At 37.6% G+C, this 20173-nt stretch overlaps 1 protein-coding gene across 7 annotated transcripts in view; it reads left to right on the forward strand.

Annotated features, from left to right (window-relative positions):
* USP37 (ubiquitin specific peptidase 37) overlaps window positions 1-20173 on the forward strand; it is a 92062-nt gene that overhangs the window by 51775 nt on the left and 20114 nt on the right. For 5 of the 7 annotated variants that reach the window (XM_032637248.1, XM_032637251.1, XM_032637247.1 and 2 more), the window contains 6 exons: window positions 6669-6786; window positions 8070-8149; window positions 9574-9738; window positions 11382-11447; window positions 14211-14352; window positions 15179-15434. In XM_032637248.1, the coding sequence (XP_032493139.1) occupies window positions 6669-6786; window positions 8070-8149; window positions 9574-9738; window positions 11382-11447; window positions 14211-14352; window positions 15179-15434 (827 nt within the window). The remainder of the gene's footprint in view (window positions 1-6668; window positions 6787-8069; window positions 8150-9573; window positions 9739-11381; window positions 11448-14210; window positions 14353-15178; window positions 15435-20173) is intronic. The other 2 variants (XM_032637253.1, XM_032637252.1) reach the window with 1 other exon arrangement.

A 20173-nucleotide genomic window follows, 5' to 3' on the forward strand; every position in this document is an offset into this window, starting at 1 on the left:
GCGGCATGTGGGATCTTCCCGGACCGCAGCACGAACCCGTATCCCCTGCATCGGCAGGTGGACTCTCAACCACTGCGCCACCAGGGAAGCCCGATAAATTATTTTTTAAAGAAAAGGTCTGGGTCTTAGTAATACAGTTTATCGTCTTGCAAAGGCTAGAGAGCCCACAGTATGATAGCCATCCCTCCGTTTCTTCTAATGCACTTTCCAAACAAAATTTGTTCAAGTCAGAGAGAGAAGCAGTTTGTCACTGTTAATATTTCGTTTAACTGTGGGGTGTCAACCAAGTTTTTTTTGATAGGAAAATTTCTGTTGCCTGTGGTAGAAATGGCCACAGGCATCACAGGAAGAAAGAAAGCTATGTCAAAGTGATGCCTGCTTCACTGGGCCAACAGCATCAGTCAGCCATTCCAGTTATGCAGCACCCAAATATTGGGTGTGCAGTTGAGGTGTGTGTACCAGTGCATGAAGTGACCTGGCTCACAGTGTGTAAGCATGAAGCTGAATGCCAGGCATCCAGACTGAACAGTGACCCAAGAGTTGGCAAGTCCAGGAGGTAACAAGGTTCTCTGGGGCTGCAGCAGCAGTACAACTACCTCCTCGAAGGCCTTGCCTTAGTTTCTTTATTAGTCATTTTCTTTAAGACAACTCTTTAAAGATAAAATAGTTTCTGGCTGAAGGAAGATTCTATACACCTTATCCCTGAATTGTAATTTTCCATGTTTAGCCTCTGTCCCATCTGGCTGTAAGTTAGTTTGACCTGTTTGCCAAATGTACTTAATTTTTTTAAACTGTTATAGTTTAGATTGACTGGTTTTCGATGGTTATAAGCCATTTCAATATATTAGTAATATATTCTTGAATATGAAGAATTTGTATGAATTCTCCATTTAAAGAACTTAAAACATCTAAAACTAAGTACTTAATAATCCCCCATAAAACCTCCTTCTGCAGTCTTCCCTATCTCAGTAATGACAGTTCAGTACTTAGAGTTTATCAGTACAACAGTGTGGTGTATTTCTTAAGTTTTCTTTTCTTTCTCTTGCACCCCTGCATCCCATATGTCAGCAAATCCTTTGAGCTTTTCCTTAAAAATACAACCAGAATCTGACCTCTTTTTACTACCTCCACTGACACCGCTGTGGTCCAAACCACCATCATCTCTTGACTGGATTGTTGCAATACCTTCTGACTGATCACTGTGTTTCTGCCCTTGTCTCTCTGTAGTCTATTTTAAACACATTAGCCAAAGTGATCCATTTAAAATGGACATTAGTTCATGTCGGTCCTCTGCTCATAACCCTTAAAATAAAAGCTGAAATTCTTGCTATGATCTACAAAACTCCATAAGATTTGCCTTTCAGCAACCCCTCTCTCCCAGTTAACTCTCTTCATCTCTTATCACTGTTTCCCCTTGCTCATTCTGTTCGAACCAAACTAGCTTTCTTGCTTTATTTGTTTGTTTTTTATTTATTTGTTTTTTGTTTATTTATTTATTTATGGCTGCATTGGGTCTTCGTGGCTGCGCATGGGCTTTCTCTAGTTGTGGTGAGTGGGGGCTACACTTCATTGTGGTGTGTGGGCTTCTCATTGTGGTGGCTTCTTGTTGTGGAGTACAGGCTCTAGGCACACGGGCTTCAGTAGTTGTGGCTCGTGGGCTCTAGAGCGCAGCCTCAGTAGTTGTGGCACACGGGCTTAGTTGCTTCATGGCACGTGGGATCTTCCCAGACCAGGGGTTGAACCCGTGTCCCCTGCATTGGCAAACAGATTCCTTTTTTTTTCTTTTTTAAATTAACTTTTATTAGAGTATAGTTGATATACAGTGTTTTGTTAGTTTCTGCCATACAGCAAAGTGTATCAGTTATACATATACATACATCCACTCTCTTTTGATTCTATTCCCATACAGGTCATTACAGAGTATTGAGTAGAGTTCCCTGTGCTATATAGTAGGTTCTTACTAGTTATCTGTTTTATATAGTAGTGTGTATATGTAAATCCCAATCTCCCAACTTATCCCCCCCGACTTTTCCCCATTGGTTACCATAAGTTTGTTTTCTGCATATGTGACTCTATTTCTGTTTTGTAAATAGCTTCATTTGTACCATATTTTTCAGATTCCACATATAAGCAATATCATATGATATTTGTCTTTTTCTGTCTGACTTATTTCACTCAATATGACAGTCTCTAGGTGCATCCATGTTGCTGCAAATGGCATTATTTCATTCTTTTTTATGGCTGAGTAATATTCCATTGTATATATGTGCCACATCTTCTTTATCTGTTCTTCTGTCGATGGACATTTAGGTTCCTTCCATGTCCTGGCTATTGTAAATAGTGCTGGCAGACAGATTCTTAACAACTGTGCCACCAGGGAAGTCCTTCTTGCTTTTTAAAAAAAATGCCAGGGCTTCCCTGGTGGCACAGTGGTTAAGAGTCCGCCTGCCGATGCAGGGGATGCAGGTTCGTACCCCGATCCAGGAAGATCCCACATGCCGCGGAGCGGCTGGGCCCGTGAGCCATGGCCGCTGAGCCTGCACATCCGGAGCCTGTGCTCCACAATGGGAGAGGCCACAACAGTGAGAGGCCCGCGTACAGCAAATAAATAAATAAATAAATAAATAAAAATTTAAAATGCCAGGATCCTGGTACCTCACGGCCTTTTCACTTACTGTTTCTCTTTTCCCATATTATCACATAGCTAGTGCCCTCCCTTCTCCATATCTTTATGTAAAAATCACTTGCTCAGTGAGGCATTTTCTTGCTACCATATCTAAAATTCCAGCCATCTACTCTCATCTTTTGCTTCCCTCTTCTATACTTTCTTTTTCTTCTTTAACACTTACCTAGCATACTATATATTTTACTTATGTATGTATTTTTATTGTATCTCTTCTCCAGTATAATGAAAGCTTCATGAGGGGACATATTTTTGTCTTGGTTTGTTCTCTGCTACAACCCCAGTGCCGAGAACAGTTTCAGCATATAGGAGACATATTCAGTGATGCATAACAAATTGTCCCAAACTTAGCAGCTTAAAACAACATCCACTTAACTCAGTTCTGTAGGTCAGAAGTCTAGGCAGGGTATGGCTGAGTTCTTTGCTCAGGTATCAGAAAGCTGAAATCAAGGTGTTGGCTGGAGTCAGTCCCCTTCTAAGCTCATTAAGGTTGTGAGCAGAATTTAGTTCCTTTCAGTTGTAGTACTAAGGTCCCCATTTTTTTGTTAGCTGTTGGCTGGGGCAACTCATTTCCTAAAGGTTGCCTATTGTTTCTTGCCTTGTGGCCTCTATAGGAAGTTCACAACAGTGCTATTTGCTTTCTTTAGGCCAGCAGTGCATGTCTCTGACTTCTAATCTGTGACTTCCTCTGTTTGAGACCTCTAGACCCAGATTTAAAGAGTTCATGTAATAAGGCCTCAACCATTCAGATAATCTCCTTTTTGATGAACTCTACAGTTAAGATTAGTAACATTAATTATATCTACAAAATCCCTTTTGCCATGTAAAGTAACATCATCATGGGAGTGATAGCTCATCATAATCACAGTCCTCCCACACTCAAAGGGGATAGAATTATACAAGGAAGGGCAAGGGTCATCTTAGAATTCTGCCTAGGAGAGAGGCACTCAATAAATGTTTATCTAATGAAGAACAGATGTATTCTTACAGTCCCTAGTGTTCAACTGTTGCAATAGAGAACTGGGGCAGGAAAATGAATATTACTAAAAATGCTGATAATGCAGACAAAATGAAAAACAGTCAACTAAAACTAAGTAAAAGAAATAAGTTGGCTTCCAGGTAAATTGAATATGATGTTTTGATCTCTGAGCCCATTTTCTGAAATTCTATAAAATGTATCCAATGACCAAACAATTCTGCTACCAAACAGAGCTGCCTACACATGTTTACTGAGAACACATAGTATTTTCAATTTGACACATTGTTCATTTAGTCAAAAACTGGAAATAGTCCAGATGTCCATCAATATGGAAAAATTGTGGCATGCTCATACAGCTTAATACTAGGCAACAATGAAAAAATGGGCTATAGCCATTTGCAACAAGCATGGTTGAATCTTAAAATCATGTTGAACAAAAGAAGCTAGTTAAAAGAAAACATTCTGTATGGTTCCATTTATGTAAGGTTCAGAAAAGGTAAAACTCAACTATTTTTTTAAAAATTTTTTATTGAAGTATAGTTATTTACAGTATCAGTATCATGTAAGTTTCAGGTGTATAACATAGTGATTCAGTTATATGTGTATATTCTTTTACAGATTCTTTTTCCTTATAGATTATTACATAATATTGGGTATAGTTCCCTGTGCTATATAGTAGGTCCTTGTTGGTTATCTTTTTTATACATAGTAGTGTGTATATGTTAATCCCAGCCTCCTAATTTATCCCTCCCCCCACACCCCTTTCCCCTTTGGTAACCATAAGTTTGTTTTTTGTGTCTGTGAGTCTTTCTGTTTTGGAAATAAATTCATCTGTATCCTTTTTGTTCTTCTAGATTCCACATATAAGTGATATCATATGATATTTGTTTTTGTCTGGCTTACTTCACTTGGTATGATTAAACCTAGGTCCATCTACGTTGCTGCAAATGGCGTTATTTCTTTTTTTAATGGCTGAGTAGTATTCCATTGTATAGATACCCAACATCTTTATTTATTCATCTGCCAGGGGACACTTAGGTTGCTTCCATGTCTTGGGTATTGTAAATAGTGCTGCAGTGAACATTGGGGTACGTGTATCTTTTCGAATTATGGTTTTCTCTGGATATATGGCCAGGAGTGGGATCACAAGATCACATGATAGCCCTATTTTTAGTTTTTTAAGGAACCTGCATACTGTTCTCCATACTGGCTGCAGCAGTTTACATTCCCACAAATAGTGTAGGAGGGTTCCTGTTTCTCCACACCCCCTGCAGCATTTATTATTCGTAGACTTTTTGATGATGGCCATTCTGACCAGTGTGAGGTGATACCTCATTGTAGTTTTGATTTGCATTTCTCTGATAATTAGCGATGTTGAGCATCTTTTCATGTGCCTTTTGGCCATCTTTGTGTCTTCTTTGGAGGAATGTCTCTTTAGGTCTTCTGCCCATTTTTTGATTGGTTGTTTGTTTTTTTGATATTGAGCTGTATGAGCTGTTTGTATATTTTTTTACTGAAGTATAGTTATTTTACAGTGTTGTGTTAATTTCTGCTGTACAGCAAAGTGATTCAGTTATACATACATACATTGTTTTTTTATATTCTTTTTCATTATGGTTTATCATAGGATATTGACTGTAGTCCCCTGTGCTGTATACAGTGGGACCTTGTTTATCCATTCTATATATAGTAGCTTACATCTGCTAACCCCAACCTCCCACACTATCCTTCCCCCCAGCCCCCTCCCCCTTGGCAACCACCAGTCTGTTATCTATGTCCGTCATTCTGTTTCTGTTTCATAGATAGGTTCATTTGTGTCATATTTTAGATTCCACATATAAGTGATATCATATGGTATTTGTCTTTCTCTTTCTGACTTACTTCACTTAGTATGATAATCTTTAGTTGCATCCGTGTTGCTGCAAATAGCATTATTTCGTTCTTTTTTTATGGCTGACAGTTCCATTTTTTAGAATGTGTTTGAGCCTGTATGACTATCAGTCTAAAGCAAGTAGAGGGACTTCCCTGGTGGTCCAGTGGGTAAGACTCTGCACTCCCAGTGCCGGGGGCCCAGGTTCGATCCCTGGTTGGGGAACTAGATCCCACATGCATGCTGCAACTAAGAGTTGACATGCTGCAATGAAGATCCAGTGTGCTGCAACTAAGACTGGGCACAGCCAAAATAAATTTTTTAAAATAAATAAATAAATAAATAAAGCAAGTAGATATAGGAAGGGGTTAACATACTCAAAAAGCAGGGTGACCACAAATCAAAAACACAATAGATTCACAAAAATCAAAAAGAAGAAAACACAAGCATAAAATAAAAGGAAATTATCAAGCCACAAAAAGAAAAAGAAAGGAACAAAGAAGAAACAGAATCAACTGGAAAATAAGGCTTAAAATGGCAATATATACATATCTATCAATAATTACCTTAAATGTCAATGGACTGCATGCTCCAATCAGAAGACATAGAGTGGCAGATTGGATAAAAAACCAAAACTCAACTGTTGTGTTGGAAGTCAGGATAATAGTTATCTTTTGGAAGTAAGAAAGGGATAGTGATTGGGAAGAGGCATGTGAGGGGGCTTATAGGGAGGGAGTTCATAGTGTTCTATTTCTTGAGTTGAGTGGTGATTACATGTGTGTGTTAACTGATAATTCATCAAGCTATACAACTTTGACTGGTTCACTTTTCTATATATATATATTATACTTCAGTGTTTTAAAGTTTGGGGGTTTTTTGGAAAGTATAAACATTTTTAATTTAGCATTTTAAGAAAGTACTTAAACACTTTCAATTGATGTTTTACCTGTATGGATTTAATAAGGGTTAAAGTAAGCATGAGAAAAGTTTTAAATGTTTATTTCTCATGCCTAGTCATGGTCTCTCAGTACCTGATAAGTTCAGTGGGGGAGCAGTGTTTCTGAAGTATATTTGTATTTATTTTGTATTGCACAGTTAGGCTTCTAAATTCTTATATTTGTCTTTTATTTTTACAGATGTGGAGAGATTATTCCCAAAAGAGAACAGTTTAATGACCTCTCCATTGACCTTCCTCGAAGGAAAAAGCCACTCCCTCCTCGTTCAATTCAAGATTCCCTTGATCTTTTCTTTAGGGTAAATAATATCTTTTGGTATTTCCACATAACTAAATTTTATATATCATAGATAATTGTATTTGAAGTTGGTTTATTTAAGGCGGAGTTTTGACAAAATAGTTGCAGGGGAAACAAATGAGAAATATTTATAAATAGTATTTTTTAGGAGCTTGGTAAATATGGTTGTTAACTGATTGTAGATGAAAATTAATTGCTCAAGTAGATTATACATCTAACTCAACAGCAAGTGTTTTAGACAACCTTAGAAGCATTTGTTTGTAAACAAATAATATGAAGTGACATATGCTAAAATTGGGTAATGTGAGTCAAAATTGGAGACACTATCTAAGTTAGTATACTAAGATCTGAGGAATGAAAAAAAATACTTTTTGCTTCTCCTTAGGTTATATGTACCATGTTAGAAACAGAAAGGACAAGTCATGTTTATTCAGAGCTATAGATAAATATTTGCATTTGTGTTATACTGTTACAGATATTCAGAAAGTTTCTGGGGCATAATTGGACATGTTGTGTAGCAGTCCTTATAATTGATGGCAGTTTGCCATCTGTATAATAGTGGTTCTTGTTTTGTTGTAGCAAATGGGCAGGGTTGTCATCCTAAGATTTAAAAAAAAAAAAAGACCTCTGTTCTTGAAATGATGAATATTCAGCTCCACCCAAGGATAAATATTCTGCTTTTCTTTTTGTTTTAGTCATTCCTTACTATTCCTGTTATTATCATAGAATTTGAAGCTTTTCCTGTGTATCTTTACCCCCATTTTTTAAGGATTTCTTGTTTCAGTTTTCTCTAGGTAATGATATCCACCCCAAACTTTGGTCCTTTTAGAGCAGTTGTTCTTAGTGGGCTGTCACCAGAAGATTGAGTTCCATTATAAGAAAGGGGTAGAGTTACACCTAACAGACCAGGAACTCCGCCTAACCTGAAGGTGATCTTATCTCTGCTATGGCCAAATGTTAAAATCTGGATATACTCTTGGCAGTGGTTCTTGTGTATCCATGGGGAAAAGGTTGAGAATCTGCTACTATAGTTTAGTTACTGTCATAAATTGAGATGTTTCCTTGGTAAAAAAAGGAAATTAGGAATTCTGAAACAGGGCATGATATTATAACTATATTTTGAGGATTAGGTCTTAATTTAGTAAGGCTTATGATTCTAGACACAAAATTTAAACTGGTCGGAGTTGTCATTCCACTGAACTAGTATGACTAGAGAAAATAGTATTTAATGGGGCAGTGCTAATTCAACTTTATACTTTATTTTTCCCTCTTGTCTTTTTACAGGCAGAAGAACTTGAGTATTCCTGTGAGAAGTGTGGTGGGAAATGTGCTCTTGTCAGGCACAAATTTAACAGGCTACCCAGGTAAAATTAATTGGCTCTTCAATTTTTCTTCTTTAAAGTACTTACAAATATTACTGAATAAGTGAGGCTTATCAGATGGATTGGTAAAGAAGGTCAGCAAAGCTGAGATATGAAGAGGGTAGAGAATGGAAAGCTACAATTCTCTTGTATAAGAAAGGAAGAAGATTTGGAAAGTTGAAGAAGAGAAGGAACCTGAGAGTCCCAAGAAGATGGCAACAAGAGAACGAGGCTGATGAGACTTTGGAATAATAATGGGGACTTACTAGTAAATTTTTAATTCAGTAATGTGTAACACTCAATTATAATTTGTTGTGCATGTACATTTTATAGAACTTTTTTTTTTTTTTTTTTTTTTTGCGGTACGCGGGCCTCTCACTGTTGTGGCCTCTCCCATTGCGGAGCACAGGCTCCGGACGCGCAGGCTCAGCGGCCATGGCTCACGGGCACAGCCGCTCCGCGGCATGTGGGATCCTCCCAGACTGGAGCACGAACCCTTGTCCCCTGCATCGGCAGGCGGACTCTCAACCACTGTGCCACCAGGGAAGCCCATATAGAACTTTTTTATAAGTGGAGAAAACTTTTCATTTCTCTCTTACCTTTCTCTAGAGAAAGTGCTACTGAAATAAGAATAGTTCTTGTCAAAAGTCATCTTAAAAAAATTAATTTTCACCATCAAACATAAGGGCTGTTTAACACTTGATTTATTTATTTTAATAAATTTATTTATTTTTGACTGTGTTGGGTCTTCATTGCTGTGTGCAGGCTTTCTCTAGTTGCAGTGAGCAGGCTTCTCATTGCCGTGGCTTCTCTTGTTGCGGAGCACGGGCTCTAGGTGCGCAGGCTTCAGTAGTTGTGGCTCGTGGGCTCTAGAGCCCAGGCTTATTAGTTGTGGCGCATGGGCTTAGTTGCTCCGCGGCATGTGGGATCTTCCCGAACCAGGGCTCAAACCCATGTCCCCTGCATTAGCAGGCGATTCTTAACCACTGCGCCACCAGGGAGGTCCTGTTTAACACTTTAAATTACCATTTGTCGTTATATAACATCCATTTTTTGGTAAACTATATAACATTGAAATAAATAATTTAGGGATTTGATCCATTATCAATACCAGTATTCTAAAATTAGTTTTCTTGTCTGATGTGTTTTGATTTTTTTTCTAGGAACATTATTTTACTGAGACCTCCCAATTAATATCTACCCAATGCCTGTGTTTTATTTTTATTTTTATTCGTAGTACCTAGCACAATGCCTAGCACGTGGCAAGTATTCAGTAAATGTTCTTTGACAGATCTTTAGTTCAGCCTAATGTAGTCTTTAAATCAAAAGCTGTCTAACATGGTTAGTTACAGTGATCTCTTCTTACCTGTAAGAGAGCTACCTCTATTATGTATAAACTAATAATGTTATCATCTCCTGTTTTTCAGGATCCTCATTCTTCATTTGAAACGATATAGCTTCAATGTTGCTCTCTCACTTAACAACAAGATTGGGCAGCAAGTCATCATTCCAAGATACCTGACCCTCTCGTCTCATTGCACTGAAAATACAAAACCACCCTTCAACCTTGGTTGGAGTGCACAAATGGCAATGTAAGTCCTTGAGAATTTCTTTCCCTTTTGAAGTAGAAAGGCTTTTAGTATCTGATCAAAAGAATGACTGAACTACATAACATGACTCCAGGTAAAATCAGACCAAGAAGGAGATTTTTATTTTGCTTTATTTTGGGACTTTGTGCTAAGTTTTACCTGATTTAAGTAATTGAATAAAATGCTTAAACAAAAACTTTCAACATATATTAATTGCCTTTCATAATAAATTACCTTTTCCGGGAGTGCTCCTTACTCTTTTAGATCACTAGAAGATAGTTTGATACATTTGGGGAATATAAACCAAATTTGCATGATCATAAGAGTCACTTGAATGCTAAAAATACTGATTCCTGTGTTTGTTCCTTAGAAGTTCTGTTTCAGCAAATCTGATATAGGGCTGGGGAATCAATATTTTTTAACAAATGCCTCTGCTGACTCTGGAGTATGCAAACTTGAGAAACAGTACATTAAATATTATGCTGGGACCCCCAAAATAGATCGTGTCTTCATAAATGTATTATTACCAGTTTGAGCAAAGAACTTCAATGGCTCCTCGAAATTTTTCCTTGAGAAAAGAAGTAACTTTTACATTCTATTTTGCATCATCATGAATGCCAGGAAAACCTTAAGACTTCTCTAAATGTTGCTCTTTCTTCTGCGTACTTGCATTACTTTGGAGCCATATATTGTAGTTCTTTTTTATACTTGAACACTAGTTTGGTATAATCATAAAGTTCTAGAGCTTTAGAGGTGAAAGGGATTTTAGAGATTTTTGTCTTTCTTAATTTTACAGAGGAGATCCAAGGAAATTAAGTGATTTTCTTAAGCTCATACAGTTAGTAACTGGAAGAGCCAGGTCTCTTCATTGACATGGAATAATAGACATTACAGAAAGCAAATGAACATTTGCTAACATGAATTAATGAAGTTTTGTAAAAATTATTCCCCTTGGATTAATAATTGAAATATATTCTACATCATGTACATTTACACTAAAGGCCTCAATAAATCAATAACAACATGTTCCCAGAGAATCAGTGTTTCTGGATTTTTCTCTTATGGCCTTTCATTAGAATAGATGTTTTTGCTTGATGGAAACTGCCCTCTACTGGTGGAGCTAGTATTCTTTCTGGAAGTACTTTCAAACCATTAGCCAAGGCTGTTTAATGATCACAGGCCTGAAACCAGGCTCTCTGACTCAGTGATATGATAGCTTTAAGATTTTGAACAAATTCCTTGACCTGTCTGTAGGGAAAATAACAGGGTAGTTGTGAACATTAAATGAGGTAATACACAAGAGTTCTTACTACAGTGCCTGACATCTAGTAAGTCCTCAATAAATGAGAGCTATTGTTATTTTATTGCTTAAAAGAACTGAGACAAAGAGAATTTCCCAAGTTCTCTTTATATTGTATTTGACTTCGTTTTCAATGTTGTTTATTTAGATCATTAGATAAGGAAGAGCCTAGAGAAAGTATTTTGTTTTCTCTTTTGGCCTCTATTGTTAGTTTAAAAGTATTATAATTGTTTGCTTTTCAAGAGGATATATAAGGGACTATAATACAGAATAATTCATTTAATAAGTTAAATATATTTTTAGTAATAGTAATTGTATACATATATATTTTCTAATTTTCTGATAGTTCTAGACCATTGAAAGCCTCTCAAATGGTGAATTCCTGCATCACCAGCCCTTCTACACCTTCAAAGTGAGTTATATTTCTTGTGTACCCAAAATTTGTATTTTTAAGGATTTGGCTTACCCTGATTTCCAAGATTATCCCTTCCCCTTTTCTTATTGTTTCTCTTTTTGCATGATAATTGCTCTGCATTACTGTACTTTGGAATTTTCCTGAATATGCTTTAAACTGTAATTTAGTGAGTATCAAGTTTTTAACACTGAATCAAGTTCAGATGGTTCTCTCAAAATTTTGTTTTAAAACTTCTTAAATCATCTGTTGTATGTAATATTTTCATCCTACAACTCTAGAAATTGACTAATGATGAGGGATTTTAAGGATTGAAGGGTTAAAATAACCCCTACTGGTATAAAAAGCACCATTCTTCAAATATACACATGGAGATTCCAAAATATCTTTTCACCTGTTGCTAGCCAGTGTGGGACTTATTGTCTTAGACACTGAGCTGGAGCTATTCTGAAAGGGGACAGGAAAACAAATACACATTAGAATGTAGCTATTCTACAAATGTTTTTTGCTTAAGACCAAAAGTTTGTCCAAGAAGGAAACAAATACTTTTTTTTTTTAATATACCTCCTCTGTGATTTGACTAGAACCACAGTTCCTGATTAGACATTTCTAAATGACTTCTTTGTCATTTGTCTTTAAAATTAGTTTTTCTAAAAATTTGATGTCCCAAAGTACTTTTAGAAAAGAGACACTTTTGTTGTTTAAGGGCTTTTGGGGGGCTTATATAACCATAAAATGACATTTGGGAATTGCTATTTTCTTTTCCTCCTGTTAATTATTTTTCAGTGCAATTAAAACCAGATGACTAACTGACTAGAAATCTGAAATGGTACCGATATGAATACTCTTGCCCGTTCTCAAGATACAAATGAGCAATACCACTTGGCTGCTTAGAAAGTGAGCAAGTGATGCATTTACAGGATGAATATTTTTCCTTACTACAGGCAAGCTGCCTTCTGTGAATATAGTAACTATTAATGGAATGCACTCTTTATGTACCAAATCACTATAGCTTCAAGAAAGAGATGGTTTCATTGGGCATCATTATACTTGGCATGGTCAATCTGTTCTCCAGGGTCTTACTGCTATGAGAATTTGAGAGTTGGTCAATAAAGGATGATTAGGCCCTAGAAGACCTGTCATGCCGATCAAACTTAAAAGAGGCTGAGCTATGAACCAGAATACCATTGGTTCTTCTATAATGTCCTTTGTCACATTTGACCCTGGTATATTAGTAGCCAGGTGTCACCCTTCTTCAGCAAAGTATTTACATGGATAAATAAATCAATATGTTCAGTTTTGCTTGGTGAGCATGAAATCAGAAATGAAGAATTAAGATGGCTAATTGGCTATTTCTAAGTTATATTAACCCTTTTTGAACACATATTGGGAGGCTATTCAAGTGTTCAGACTGAAGTGCAGTGATATCCTGGCTGCTCTCAGCCAAAGACTATGGTTGGGTTTATCACTGACCACTTGCCTCTTTTCTTTGATCTACGTTGCTATGCAATCCTCCTGATTTCCATTGTGGCCTCTTATTTCTTGGTGCCATCATTCTACATGTTTATTTACAGTTTTCACATTTAGATTATTGCATTTTCCAATTTCCATTTTACATTTTTTTTTTTTTAGTACAGCATATGAATTTATGTTAACCTTCATCAAAGAAAATTTGTGCTTTTTGACCTTTACCACTTTTTCCTTTAGTTTATTTTCAGCTCACTTAGAAGACAACACAGTAACACCTTACTTATCTGGTATCATTGAAGAATAATATTTGATATTCCAAATAAATGAATTTTTATATAACTGAAGCTTGTCCTTATAAAAATTGCCTTTTTAATTGTAATCTTTAAAATGTTTTAACCGTTTTAGATGGTTATATCTCTGTAAGCTTACAGAATTCCTTATATTAAATAAAATACGCTGCAGATAATTTAAGTATGTTGTAATTACTTAAAATCGGCATTGTAAATATCAGTTATTGCACTGTGTTTTAATGTGATAATGCCCTCAGAGGCTCTTAATTCTTATAAGACAGTTTACCTTTAACTTAAATTACTTTATAGTTCTTTATTGCCCTTTTTGTGGTTATTCTCTCTCATTTCTTAGCTCTCATTTCTTGATGAACTTGCTACATTATTTTATACACTATTTCCTGGGGAAATAAGGTCCCTGCCCGAAGAGTAAAGTTCATGGGCTTCGAAACTGCTGCCTTCCTCAGAGGCGTTTTTTTTGTTTTGTTTTTTTTACTTTTAAGTTCCTGTGTTCTACAAGGTAGAGGTTGCCAGAAGTTGGACCTACATATAAATGGATAAGTGGAATGTTACTGTTAATTTCAAAGTACATGGATTATAATTTAAAAGAGCAAAAATTAGTCCTCATGCACTCTCTTGTCAAAAATGTATTCATTGCTATGTCTGCATGCATTCAGTAAGGTACTTGCTTTATAAAGCCAGTAACAAACTTCTTTGGAGTTGATCATTAAAAGAAAAAAGGCACAAAGTGATTGGTTTACTGATAATATATAATAGCATAAGAGTTGTCTGATTTTCAAAGCATGGCTCTTTTGGAGTAGGGCAAAGGTAATTCTTAAATATACCTCTTTTCATATATCTTTTTTTCTCTGTTAAATCATTCTCCATAATGGAAAAGCTTTTTGTTTTAATTGATATTTATACTTCAAAAAAATAACAAGGACAAATGTTTATTTGTCAGACTTACATAGGGTTTTTTTGTTTGTTCGTTTTTCTTAAATTACAGGAATTTCACCTTCAAATCCAAGAATTCCTTGGCTTTATGCCTTGATTCAGACAGTGAAGATGAGCTTAAACGCTCTGTGGCCCTTAGCCAGAGACTTTGTGAAATGTCAGGCAGTGAACAGCAGCAGGAAGACCTGGAAAAGGTAAGTAATTTCTCACCAAAATATCTGACTGTCCAAACAAATGCCTTTCATAACCAGCATCAGCAAACTTAATAAATACACAGGATGGATCATTTCTTGTGAATGAGGATTTTTCAGATGTACTCTTAGCACCTTTCAGTATGCAGTATGATATTATTAACTGTAGTCACCATACTGTACATTACATCCCTGTGACTTATTTATTTTATAACTGGAAGTTTATACCTTTTTGCCCCTTCACCCATTTCACTCACTCCCTAGCCCCCACCTCTGGTAACAACCAATGTGTTCTCTGTATCTGTGAGCTTAGTTTTTTTGTTTGTTTTTTAGATTCCACATGTAAGTGAGATCATACATTATTTGTCTTTGTGTAACTTATTTCCCTCAGGGTCCTTCAGTGATGTCACAAATGGCAAGATTTCTTTCTTCCTTCCTTCCTTCCCTCCCTCCCTCCGTCCGTTCCTTCCTTGTTGCTGTGCGCGGGCTTTCTCTAGTTTCAGCCAGGAGGGGCTACTCTTTGTTGCGGTGCGTGGGCTTCTCATTGCGGTGGCTTCTCTTGTTGCGGAGCACGGGGCTCTAGGCGCGCGGGCTTCAGTAGTTGTGGTGCATGGGCTCTAGAGCGCAGGCTCAGTACTTGTGTTGCACAGGCTTAGTTGATCTGCAGCATGTGGGATCTCCCCGGACCAGGGCTCGAACACGTGTCCCCTGCGTTGGCAGGTGGATTCTTAACCACTGTGCCACCAGGGGAGTCCCTATCACTTTAAACTCCAAGATTGCTATATTTGTAGACATTCCAGTTTCTTCTAAAAGCAGCTCTATTCTTCAGGATTCAAAATCTTGCAGACTAGAACCTGGTAAGTCTGAATTGGAAAACTCAGGATTTGACGGAATGAGTGAAGAAGAGCTTCTAGCAGCTGTTTTAGAGATAAGTAAAAGAGAAGCTTCACCATCTCTCAGTCATGAAGATGATGATAAATCAACCAGCAGCCCTGATACCGGATTTGCAGAAGACGATATTCAAGAAATGCCTGAAAATCCAGACCCTGTGGAAACTGAGAAGCCAAAAACAGTCACAGAGCCCGGTAGGTTTAATGAAAATAAACATCTGTTAAACAGGCACAACTGTGTTCCAAAGCTTTATAGTAACAAATGACTTCTACATAATGGGAGGTGAGATGGATCTGAATAACAGAGCTAATATTTTTGTGCTTTTTTTTTTTTCTAACAGTTTAAAAAAATGAGAAGCAAATATTGTGAGTTAGTATCCAGAGGCTAGTGGTAAAGTATGCCATGTCCCTTTAGGTGTACATCAAAAGAAAAGTTAGTATTCTTGTGCATTTAAAAAATGTTTGTGTCAGGGCTTCCCTGGTGGCGCAGTGGTTGAGAGTCCGCCTGCCGATGCAGGGGACACGGGTTCGTGCCCCGGTCCAGGAAGATCCCACATGCCGCAGAGTGGCTGGGCCCGTGAGCCATGGCTGCTGCTGGGCCCGTGAGCCGTGGCCACTGAGCCTGTGCGTCCGAAGCCTGTGCTCCGCAACGGGAGAGGCCACAACAGTGAGAGGCCCGCGTACCTCAAAAAAAAAAAAAAAAAAAGTGTCAGTTTTTGGTCACTTTTTTCACACCACTGCTCTCAGAAATTTGTGTAATTCTTCATTTTTGTATATCTGAACTTATACCAAGTTTTAATGTATAGATAATTTAAGTTCTCCATTCTTCTTTGGGTTCATCCCTTCATAATGGTGGCAAGACCACTGAACTAAGAGGGTGTCTAGTCTTAGCTATACCACCTACTAGTTATAAATTTCTAAATAGGTAATTTAACCTCTTTGATACTCAGTTTTCTTACCTCTGTATGGGGAATCTACCGGACATACTTCAGATAGTTGTGGGTAGAATGTTAGATAGTATATACATATTATGTAAAGTGCTATACAGATAAAAATTATTTTTGTGGTAATTTTTACTCATATTTTGTTATTTCTCAAGCTATCACTTCAAACAACAGAGCTGAGCCTCCTTGCCTTGCACTATGGGTATTTTAAGATTTTTTAAGTAGAAAATTTTCACTTCCTTTTCCTGGGGCCAAGTCTAATATTTTCTCCTGATATCTTTAGTATCTGTATCTTTAGTATCTGTATCTAGGTGGCTAGCTAACGTGTTTCCGTATATCAAGCCTAGGATTTTGGAGATGAAGAGAATAGTAGTGTATCACAAAATTATTTTCTGTATTCTTGGGGTTGTTAGGGCCTCCTCAGTTTTGAATTAGTTTATGTGCAAGTAAAATAAGAGTATTTCCTCAATTTAACTGGAAACAAAAAGCTGATGATTTTTGTATATAGATGTTTCCTTTTTTTTCTTTTTTCTTTACACCTTTTTTTACCTCTTGATGCAAGTACCCTTATGAAGTCCCCTTCTCTTACTAAACTTATAATCACTGCCCTTGGAAGTGAATCCTAGATACTAAATCATTTCATCAGTAAGGATTTCAGTATCACTAAAAGATAAGAACTCTTTTTACAAAAACCTATCCTCCATATCATTGTCATACTTTAAAAATCAATAATAATTCTAAGGAACGATGAAATGTGATCAAACCCTCCATAAGGTTTTATTGTGAAAGTTTCAAATCCAGAGAGAAATTGAAGAATAAAACAATACACACTTTTATACCCTTCACCTAGTTCATTAACATTTTGTCACATTTTTTTCTCTCCCTTCCACACTGCCCCGGTGTGTATGTGTAGTTGTGCAGCAGTTACCCCAAAATTAGTGCTTTACAACAACAGTAATTTTAATATCTCATTACTGTGGATTGACTGGTCTTAGCTGCTAGTTTTTTCTGCTCTATGTGATGTTGGCTGGGGTTTAACTGCACTACAACATCCAAGATGGCTCACCTTGGCACATGGGTTGTGTTGGTTAGAAGGGTCAGCTGAGCTGGCTAGATATCCTCTCTGTTCTTCTGGTCCCCTCTCCCTGGCCATCTCCCTTCCCCTCTTCTCCTCAGCTTTTCATCTCTTCATGTAATCTCACGGCCTCTCCCTTCCTGTATGGCCTCTTCAGCATGGTAGCCAAACTTCTTACATGATAGGTCAGGGCTCCCAAAAGCACAAAAGAGGCTGCTGCCAGGCCTCCTTAATGTATAGGCTCAAAATTGGGACAGAATCAGTTCCACCACATTTCGTTAAAGCACTCACAGGACCTGCCCAGATTCACTGTGAGGTGGACCACACAGTTAGAATACCTGTAGGCATGGTTCATTGGAGGCCATCTTTAGAGATTGCGCGTGCGTGCGTGCACACACACACACACACTCTTAATGGAACCGTTTGAAGTTGCAGGTATCATAATACTTCACCCTAAAATACTTCAGCCTGACTCTCCTAAGTACACGGAAATTTTCCTATATAACAATTGTCATACCTAAGAATATTAACAGTAATTCCATATATAGTTCTAATATAGAGCCCACATACACATTTACCCAGTTATCTCCAAAATATTTTTTACACTTTTTAAAAAATCTAGAACCCAAAGCTTACCCCCTGCATTTGGTTGTTAGGTCCCTTTAGTCTCTAGTCAGGCCAATTTTTCTTTGAAAGACTCCCATTATGGATTGTCCTACTATTCTTTTAAGTATAAGCTGGGTTTTTTTTCCCCATACCCTAAAACTTCAGAGCCTGGAGATGGTTTTTTCCTTGTTGCTCATTGCCATTTCCAACTTCTTGTCTTCTTTCATCCTACAAAAACCCCAGCTCCTTTGGTATGTGACTTCAGACTTTGCCACCTATTATTTCTGTCTGTAGCTGTCTTTTACTGTCCAGTCACTCCATGCCCATCAGCATTCTTAGGGCTTTCAGCATCCTCATAAATGACCATTTCAACAGCCTGGTTTCTCAATTCCTAATCTTATTTCCAAAGAACTTTTCTTCTACCCCATCTTGATAACTGCCAAAACTCATACCCTAAACCAGTAGTTCTCAAAGTGTGTCCCCAGGCCATCAGTATCATGTAGGAACTTGCTGGAAATGCCATTCTTGACCCCACTGCACACCTGCTGAGTGAGAAACTCTGGATGTGGGACTCAGCATTCTGTGTTTTGATTCCAGTTGATTCTGATGCATGCTGAAGTTTGAGAACCACTTCCCTAGACTTTGTCATCATCAATAAATGTACCACCTTTGAAATCTTAATTTCAAATATCCTTCTCTAACCCTTCTCTCCCCCTAGCTCACCTAATATCATATTCTTATTTCAGCAATTACTTGATCTCATTAAGACTTCCAATCCATTGTCTTCTACTTTTTGCTATTCATCACCTCCCTCTTGTCACCACTTCCCTCCACAGCCTGTATGCCGTATTTTGGTACTTTTATCTCTTTCCTCTGTTTTCTTCTCTCAATCGCCTAACAAAGTCCCATCTCCCAGTTCAACCAGCTTCTTATTCCATGCCTACACCCAAGCAGCTGAAGATTGCTGGAGAAAAGTCCCCAAACTGTGCTGACTATACTTTCCTCAAAATCATGACTACGCTCTTACATGGGCACTACATGCTACTAGTCAGTTCTGTTATAGTTCCTTAGTAAATTTCTTTTCTTGGTCTCCATGTCTTTCTCAGATCTGTAGTTCTCCTTCCACACATGCTCTAGGCACATAACTTAGCTGTATACCTTTCAAAGAAAATAGATGCAGTCAGATGAAAACTCTGCCTTCACCTTTGTTATGGAGGAAGTGTCCCTCTTCTTATTTAAGGCCAATCCCTCCATTCATATCCAAGATCTCATCTACTTGTGCCTTCTAAAGACTTTCCCTCTTGAAATGATACTCTTTCTCTTCTGCATCAGGTCTTCCCTCTTCTAAATTATTCCTGCTGTGCCTTAATATCACCCATCTTTTTAAAACTCTCATGACCTTGTGTTTCCCTCTAGCCACTGCTCCCTTTCTTTGCTCCCTTCCCAGAAAAATCCTTTGAAAGAGTTGTTTTACTCATTCCCTCTACTTTCTTACCATCTCCCATTCTCTTGTCAACCCTCTCCAAGTGGGCTTTCATCCCCACCACTCCACTGAAATGGTCTTTATAAAGTTTGCATTAGCAATTTTCATACAATCCATCACTCCCTCCTTAACATTTAAAGCTTTATAAACTTTTTTCTATAAACTATTCTTGCCATGGTTTTTTCTTCCTACTAAACCAACTGTTCATTCCGGGGTTTATGGTTTTGTTTTTTGCTTCCCTCATCAGACCTCTAACTGTTGGAGTATTCCCAGGACACTGTCCTTAGCTGTCTTTTTTCCTATAGTTCTCTCCCTGAGTGATCTCAGACATTACCATAACCTCACATACTGATGAGATATCAAATTCATATCCCTAGCCCGGATCTCTCCCCTGAGCTTTAAACTTACACATGTAAATGCCTACTTGAAATGTCCATTTGGCTGTCTAATTTTTAACTGCCCCCCGCCCCCCCATAACCCTGCCCCATATCAGCAAATGGTACTACCATCTACCATTTTTTGACTCAGGCCAAAAAATATGTCTCCCTTGATTTTTTTACTTCACACCTTACATTCAGTCCATCAGTAAGTCTAGTCTGCTCTACCTCCGAAATATATCCTGAATTTAATCATTTATCAACATCTTCATAGCTGTAACTCTAGCCTTCCATCTCTCACCTGGTCCACTACAGTTGATTCCTAATGTCTCTTCCGTCACTCTTGCCCCACTACAGACCTTCTTTCATGAACAAAGCAGCCAACATAATCTTTCTGAAGCTTAAATCACATGGTCACCCTTCTGCTTAAAACTTGTGATTTCCTATTA

Source organism: Phocoena sinus, chromosome 7, assembly GCF_008692025.1.
Source record: "Phocoena sinus isolate mPhoSin1 chromosome 7, mPhoSin1.pri, whole genome shotgun sequence".
NCBI lineage: Eukaryota > Metazoa > Chordata > Mammalia > Artiodactyla > Phocoenidae > Phocoena > Phocoena sinus.